The 8,861-nt window shown below is 38.7% G+C and overlaps 1 protein-coding gene across 3 annotated transcripts; it reads left to right on the top strand.

Moving 5' to 3' along the window:
• The first annotated feature begins 5,605 nt into the window (after nt 1–5,605).
• On the top strand, nt 5,606–8,542 carry gpr18 (G protein-coupled receptor 18). Of its 3 annotated transcripts, none has more exons than XM_020633912.3 (3): nt 5,606–5,774; nt 6,826–6,883; nt 7,193–8,542. In XM_020633912.3, the coding sequence occupies exons 1-3, from the start codon at nt 5,621–5,623 to the stop codon at nt 8,217–8,219; spliced, it is 1,239 nt and encodes a 412-aa protein (XP_020489568.2). In that variant the 5' UTR covers nt 5,606–5,620; the 3' UTR covers nt 8,220–8,542. The 3 variants fall into 3 exon arrangements, with proteins under 3 accessions (XP_020489568.2, XP_020489570.2, XP_020489569.1); XM_020633914.3 differs by having other exon boundaries at nt 6,814–6,883; XM_020633913.3 differs by lacking the exon at nt 6,826–6,883 and having other exon boundaries at nt 5,645–5,774.
• Nucleotides 8,543–8,861: the final 319 nt, after the last annotated feature.

Below are 8,861 nucleotides of genomic sequence, written 5' to 3'. Positions count from 1 at the left end.
TTATGCATTAGGACCACAACCACTTTAACCGTGAAATCATATTTTCCTTTCAGCACCTGTAAGATCTCTCTTAGCTTGTAAAAACAATGAATTCTTGGTTATATAAAAATGGTTGTACTTGTTGATGGCAGGCAGCTTGAGTGTAAAAAAAGATGAACAAACAGGATTTGAAACCAAACATTTGAGGCCTGTTGCACAGAAAAATCAGTATAAAAGGGAAACACTGACTCTTCTCACAACCTTCTCCTGAGGAGTGTCAATGCAGACCAACCAGAGTGCTTTTTTGCCCACACCTTTCAAACCCTGTTACCTGCTTCCTTTGACCAATCAGGGAGAAGCTCTGTAATTAGTGACACCTTGACTCAAGTGGAATCAGTCTATCTTCACTTGGAGTAAAAGGAAACTCATCCATGATTTAAATTATACATCATTCATAATTAACCCTCTTATGAGGTCTAAGAAAAACATACCTGTTACCTTAGTAAACCTTCAGATTTAACTTATTTTAAACAAAAAAAAATAAATGTTTAGTTCTTTTTGAAAATAAATCAACATAATAGAAACTACAGAGGTCATATTTATCCAAATTGTTACATACAAAATTATTCATAAGCAAGAGAGATATGTACCTTTCTCTTGGCCCAAAAAAATCTACATGTAGCCTTCTTTAAGGTGATTTGATTTACAAAGGAGACTGTAGGCTTGATGACACAATTGCCCCCCCCGAAAAAGTTCTTGTCATAGAGTCACATTTTATGTTTCTAGTGTCAGATCTACCAGTATTTTCATATGATGTTTAACACTCCTATTTTCTGGATCAACCCATGAACTCACTTTGTCTTTTTTAGTACATTTTTACAGCAAAAAAGACTGTTTCTCTGAAAGGAAACTATATTTACTTGCATATATTGAGCAAAACACCCTTCTAACTAATGCACCGAAAATTATTAACTAAACCACTGCTGACTCGAAACTAAATTGTCCGGGAGACCCAGAAACAATTCACAAAAGTGAAGGCTGCCAGGGAGGCATTAAAACTCAACACAAAAGGCTAGGGGATATCAACTACCCAGCACCCCAAGTTATTTTAGCAATAGACACAAATACACAGAAAGTTATTTGTTTGTGTTTCTGAACACACAGACAACAAGCGACAACACAGGGAGAACCTCTCACTACCTCTGCAGGTGAGATAATGAGTCAGCACAGAGCACTGAATTTTAGGAGTATAAATAAGCTTCCCACACCTGGCTTTAATCAAGGCCAATCAGCCACAAACACACCTGACTCTGCACTTGGGTGATTCAGTCACCAACCCCAGTGAGAAGCCAGAGAGTGTGTCCTTACAGTAACAGGATTTTGTTTAAATTGGCCAGTACTTTTGATGACCAAGGAATTCCTCAGGGATCCACTTTGGTGCCTCTCTGGTTCTTCAAAAGTCAGTTCTACTGTCATCAGTTGTGGAGCTACAATAAATAGGAAATTATTATTATTTTATAACATGGCAGAAAAGACTCTGGTTAGACGGTTCCCTCATTCACAACTTTTATAAGTACTCATAATTGGTCCAGGGTTAATACAAAATAGCCAAAAATGGAACAACAGGTGCAGTGAAGTCAAATTACTACGACCTTTTTGTGGGTGCTGTGGTGGCATCTCAGCATCTGCTGCTGCCTGCTTACTGTGACAGCAGTCATTGCTTGATTGAAAAAATCAGACAGCTGCTCATGAAGGTACCTAAATCAGACGATCTAACCTTATTCAGATTTTACGTATTTACATTTGTTTTTGCTACTGCGATTGGTCTGAAATGATTACATGCAGCTCTTACCTGATGATGCTCGCTAACAGAGGAACATTATTGATTGTATTGATTTTTGTTGAGCAGATTTAAATTTTAGATTTAGTTGCAGCATCTTATCAGTGCTCCGACAATGTATAACTTGAGTATTTCCTCCAACATACTCTTAAACATTTGATCCCTTTTTCTTTAAGAACATTAATATGTAAAAACAAAGATACTATTCATAATTGAGTAACACAACACAGGGTGTCATCAGATGTTTGTTCACACCTCGACCTTGTCATATGCTTTATTTTACACTTCTGCATTTTTTTATTTTATGTTTCTAAAACATGTCCCTTGCTGACAGTCTAGCGACTTTACTTCCTAAGAGCTGTATTTCACACATATAATTGCCATCTGTTTCATCCCTCCCTTTGTTTCTTTCAGATTTCTTTGGGGATTAGAGGAAAGTGGCAAGAAGCATCAGAACTCTGAAACACAGCAATTTCAGAGGTGTTAATCAGTCTGGTGATTTCTTTTAAAAATGATTATACCATTACATTGATTACTGTTACGACTTAAAGAACCTTTTGTTGTGTCTTTGAGTCTGCTTTCACTTAATAAGGTACTAAGCTTATTGTTACTTCACTAGGACATCCAACCTGCAGAATACTGTGCATGTTTGCCAGCCTCACATCTGCGTTTAAGGTGTTTACCGTTGACTGTATATAAAAATAAACAGCACAGCTCGATCTTTTTCAGTTTAACATGAGTGAAGCCTCATACCCCTGAGATTGGCAATGACAAATTGTGCTGGTGTTGTCATAAGGAGCCAGAGTCTGTGTAGTATAGTCTGCCATGGATGTCATGCCCCAACCCAATATGCGCACATTTGATTTACCAAAAACATGCAGATCCCTTAGGTTGACAATGTCCAGAACAGATTCTTGTGTCGGTTTGAAGCAGAGAGTCAGAGTAATGAAAAGTTAATTGACTGTTGTGTTGGAATTTGTTTCTTCTATTCCTCCTCTACCGTACTAATCCTGTGAACCACAGCGTCACAGGAGCAGCATCCTTCAATCGTGGCATTTTACTGCATCAAATAGCTCATTAAAATGTATCTCCTCAGAATCAACACTTGGACATAAATATGCATTATAAAGACTAAAGACAGAAACCGTGTTTGAGAAAGTTATTTGATGTGTAATTTTGATTTTAGAGTACGATTCAATTCCCATTTGCATATCTGTCCTCGACCTGGCAGAAAGGTTTCGGAAGCAAGCTGGCCGAAAGTGTCATCGGACAGCGTTCCATTTACCTTACTTATCTGCAATTCTCAGCTCAACTCAACTTTATTTATATAGCACTTTAAACACAACATAGTTCATCCAAAGTGCTGAACATTGCAGAAACAAAGCATTAGAAAATAACAGACAAGAACAACAACAATAAAAAAAAAAAGAACAAGTGTTAATTCCAGTGTAACACAAGACTAACAGAGCTATGGGTTTCTGTCTCTCTCGTTCTCTGCATCAACATAAAACTTTAACAAAATGTTTTATCTTATATTTAGCGCCCTTATTCTTGGCTACAGTGTGTGATTACTGTAAAAAGCTCTGACATTTTGAAGCATACCAGACGGATAGAAGAATAAAAAATAAGTAAAAATGTATTATTGCCACAAATTCGAATCACTGAGTCAGAGAGAGACAGACGGGTAAGAGTTCACACACATACAGTCGGGATCACTGATGTTGTGTAGCTAATGGAAGCTTCAATGATGTAGTTTAAAATAAACCATTTAATCCCTATTAATAGTTTACAAAGGAAGAGGTAAACAACACAAACTTCTGCACTGATGCTTCCACTTCATAACCAAGCTCGTGATAACACTACCCAGGTTATAACTTGGACATAGTCCACCATAATGGACAAACTGACTAAAGAATATTTCCATCTAATATTTCCCCTAATATATAAACAAATGTTGAATTTCTCAGTAAAGACATACAAATTAAAGTGGAATCTCCCTAAAAGATCAAATCTTGATAATCAGAAGTGAAAAAGAAAATGTCTTTCTCTGTTATTGGTGCATGGGCGTCCTCAGACTATCATGTGACTGATGGCATTAATGTGATATCTCATAAGGGAAGTACAAGCCAGACATCTATTTCTAAAATGAAAAAAATTATTGGTTTTGTGTTTTCCTTTACTAGAATAAAGACAATTTCATGACAAATAGGTGGATAAAAATACACCAGAATACTGGAAGTAGAGATGAGACGCTCAATATTTCCCTGGGGGGAAAGACCCCCAGACTTCCCCAGCTTATGAGTACTGCAGCTGGTCAGTATAAAGAACCTTTTTGGTTTCACTTTTTGGGAGCTGTCTTGTTGTCCATCTTTTTATACAGCCTGTGATTTACACTGAGACTCTTTTTTTTTAACTTCATGGTCTGTCAAGTCATTTTGGGCATACATTACCAGACATTGTATGTCGCTTCGGATAAAAGCGTCTGCTAAGTGAATTGTAGATTGAATACTAACCCATTATATTTTTTAATTCCCCTGTGCAACATGCCTATATAAGAAATGACCTATTAAAAGAGCAAAAGACACACAAAAAAGGAAGAAAAAAAGAGAGCTAAAGACTGCTTCTTAAATCTGTCATTTTTGTAGTGACTATTTTCAGCCACTAGAGGGCTGTATAAAACAGGGTAAAGAGATGATGGATAAAGAAGTTAAATGGGCTTTTTAATATGTGCCAAATATCTATTCACATATATTTTGATCTTCAGTTAATATATTTATTTTTAAAGTAAGAGTTTATTTTACACTTATCATGGATATCAGATGATTGGATAAATAATTTTTAAAAAAGACAGAACCTAATATTTGCTTGATGGACACCGATAACAATAATTTCACTCGTTTCATGCAGGTGAACAATAAATACCTGAGGTTTTTTATGGAGCTGCAAAGGCAGCCACATGACGAGTATCAAAGAGAGGGAAACATCACACAGACTGTTGTCATAACAACATATTGCAATGAACACAAGGTGCCATCTGGTCTGAGATTTTTTTAAGACACACCGAGAGGACAAGCCGAGAGATAATTGTTCCCAGGAATAAGAATAAGACTGAATGAGCAGCTTTGATATTTAACACTGGTGTGGAAACATTGTGCGTGTAAAACAGCTCAGTGTGGAGAGAGTGCAAGTCGTGAGAAAGTGTGATTTATTGTGCATTTCATAAGATCAATAAAGGGAACAGAAAGTAGCAGTTATGAGATCAGGGGAAGAACTTTTTGATTGCACAATGTTCTTTGAGCCAAACGTCCTAATTCATAGTTGTTAGCGGCTCACACGCACATTAATCACACACATTAATCTGTATTCAATCCAGGTCCACACTGACCTTGAGCTCTTCACCTGAGCTATGCGCTCTGCATCCATTAAGTGGACGTGGTGTAAAACTATCTCACAGCATCAGCGTGAAGTGTCTATTACCACCGTCTTATTTCCTGTTTATATGGCAACTGCCTCAACATCCTGTTTTTAATTACTTCTCTCCAGCAGCAGATGCTTCTCACTGCAACCTGCTGTGGATTACTCCCCTGAGAACTAATGTGCTGTGACAGACCCCACTTTTCCAATCAATAACTCGCCCTAAATCTGCCATCTCTCTGCCTGCCAAACACACTCCCACTTCTAATGGCACATCATTTTCTTTAAGGGGGTGTAATTGCAGACTGTGGAAAGCTGTAGCCCCTTTGTGTTCCAACTACATAGATACTGTAAAGGAATCTGAAAGTGTAGTCGACACAGGAAGTGATGAAGGGGGGGCTTTACACTGTGCTCAGTCTCACCACGCTTTCCATCACATTACCCTTTGAGAAAGCGTTCACTTCCCTGTTTTGGCTGAGTGCTCAGATAAACCGCCACACTGCTTCACAAAGCTTGTCGAGATGTTTGGGTGATTTCTTTGGTAAGTGAAGTTTTTTATTGTTGAGGAAAAGCTACCTGATCTGTTTGAACTTTTGACACAGAGGGGGGAAAGTAGATCTGGCAGCCATGTTTTAAAGTCTCTTTTGTGGGACTGTTTTGGTAAAAAAAAAAAAAAATATGACAAAGACTGAATTAAATGACTTGATTTCATTAATATTCTGCAGGTGGATACATTTTTAAACAAATAATCACCCTAATTAACAAAACACATAGTTGTGATTTAGAAATACTCTATCCTGGGGAAGTTTCGTTCATTACAGTTACTCACATACACAACATGACAGTGGGAAATACAGGAATGTAAATATAAATATGAATAGCATGAGAATATAAATATGAAAAAAGGTATGTTAAAAAAAGTATTGACGAATTAAGCGATGTACAAAAAGCGCATAGAGTTTAAAAAATGACAGCAATATGTACAATAATCACAATTCAGACATATAACAAATGCAGTGTTACACAGTAGGCTCAATAAGAGTAATAATAGTGATTATAAGAAGTACAGTAAATTACAGTAAAAAGGATAACAACCCAAAAGTGAAACAAGGAAGTCACATGGTTTTACCATCAACACACAGAATCATTTCTGAGACCAAAATTTCACTTCTACATTGTTCACCCTCAACATGGATTAAAGTTACACTTTTACATTCTTTCTACACTTTGATGTACATGAATATGTTCCTTTCTTTTTTAATAGCTTGTTTATGTTTCATAATTTAATTGGACTGACACAAAGTATAGACAGACATGGTCTGTTTCTCTTCCTGTGTCGTTCACAGTGCAGCTGCACAGCTTTTATAAATATCTATTCAAATTAACAAGCAGCAGGTTCTGCAAATTGCAAAAACACATATTACAGCATGTTCATATTTAGAAACAGCTTCTGGCTGATTCAACTGTAACGTTGCCTTTTCCTTTTTTTAAGTCATAACTTTTGACTGTGTTTTTAAACTATTATACTTTAACAGTTAGTAACACTTCAGTTTTATGGAGTTTAAACATATTTTTTTAAGTTCTTTTCCTAGAATTTAAACCTACAGCATTTGGACAACTTACGGACAATCTTCAACATAATGTTCAAGAGTAAGTAGCACTACCTGTCTTTATTCTTAGATAAGAGGAAACCTAAAATCCTATTTTTTTCTTTTAAATCAAATGCAACAAGTTCAGACAACCTTTTGTTATGTTTTTAAAGCTGACAGTGAATTACAGAGCTACATTCATTATTTTTAGAGACTCGAAAGAAATGGCCAGAATACAGACTTAAGACCATGCTTGAGTCACATGACTTTCAAACTTAAAACATGAAAACAAATAGGTTATTAAGAACAATAAAACATGATAAGTATCCGTTGACTGGAAATTAACACATATCTTGCTGAATTCTGTAAGTTTCAGGATGAACCTGGATCCAAACTGCTCCAACATGTCGGTGGATTCTGGTGCTGTGAAGCTGGAGCAGGGACCCGTGGAGTACCGCATGGCAGGCCTGGTCTTCTACTGCTTCATCTTCGTCATCGGCGTGATCGTCAACCTCGTTGCTTTGTGGGTGTTTTCTCTCACCACCAAGAAGAGGAACTCCGTCACCGTCTACATGATAAACGTGGCAGTGGTGGACCTGACCTTCATCCTGCTGCTTCCCTTCAGGATGGTCTACCACCAACAGGACTACTGGTACTTTGGAGACCTGTTCTGCAGGATCACGGCGGCGCTGACCATCTTCTACCCCTGCATGGCTCTGTGGCTGTTTGCGCTCATCAGCACTGACCGCTACATGGCCATCGTGCAGCCAAAGCACGCCAAAGAGCTGAGGAACGTCCCCAAAGCCGTGGTGGGGAGTTTAGGAGTGTGGCTTATGACTCTTGGCAGCACCGTGCCTCTGCTTTTCTCAGGAGAAGACCCCGACCGCGCCTCAAACTTCACCACCTGCATCAAAATGCAAGACATCATTTACATGCGCCAAGACAACCTCGTCAACTTCGTGCGTTTGATCTTTTTCTTCTTGGTCCCCATTTGCATCATGATTGGCTGCTACATAGTCATCGTGGACAATCTGATCCATGGCAGAACCTCTAAACTCAAGCCTAAAGTGAAGCAGAAGTCTATCCGCATCATCATCACGTTGATCATCCAGGTGTTGGTGTGCTTTGTGCCGTTCCACGTGTGTCTGGTTGTGCGTTTGCTGGGAGATGACGAAGATGGCGGGTTCAGCACATGGGCGGTCTTCACCACTTTCCTTATGAACCTGAGCACCGTGTTGGACATCATTCTGTACTACATAGTCTCCAAACAGTTCCAGGACAGAGTGATTAGCGTGATTCTGTACAGGAACTATCTGCGGAGCGTGAGGCGGAAGAGCAGACACACGCACACAGGCAGCATCCGATCGATGAGCAACCTGACCAGCGCGATGATATGAAACCAAACATGAAACTTTCACACCGGTGTGTACTGCACGCTCGCTTTGTAACACTGAATGCATCACTGTGCACGGGGGTTTATTATCAAAAGGATCAAAACTTGCAATTAATTTCTGAGGTGTAATTTACACTCACAGTATGGGAGTGCTGCTGTTGTGGCAAAAACATCTGTGTTCAGAGCTGATTGACTCACCCAGGAGACTGGAGATGTTTTTTGTGCATCTTTGCTCTGGCAGACAAAGCACGAGTGTCTGAGGCTCAGGTGTAACACATGCAGGCGAAAATGAAGCTTATAATCATTAAAAAAACATCCCAGCCCACAGACAGTATCTCAGTGTTTGCTTTGTAATTATGTAGAAAAGTCTTTACAGCCACGTCAACCAACAACTACAACAACAGACAACTCTCCGCAGGGGGGGGGGAACACCCACCACAGGAAACAATAGTGGGTTGTGTTTTTTTTTTCTCCACAATATTGAAAACTTCAGCAGCATATCAATGCTGCAGCAAGGTTTAAATATAGCAATCAACTCAGGCAGATGTCAAGCACATGAGGTGCAAATAAACTGTTGAACTGCTGTCACTTTACTTCACACAACCACTCGATGAATCATTATGAAACGAAGTAGAAGCAGTGTTGG

Source organism: Labrus bergylta, chromosome 13, assembly GCF_963930695.1.
Source record: "Labrus bergylta chromosome 13, fLabBer1.1, whole genome shotgun sequence".
In the NCBI taxonomy this organism is placed as follows: Eukaryota; Metazoa; Chordata; class Actinopteri; order Labriformes; family Labridae; genus Labrus; species Labrus bergylta.
The sequence above is the reverse complement of the archived record's forward strand: the minus strand, read 5'-3'. Positions and strand labels throughout refer to the sequence as shown.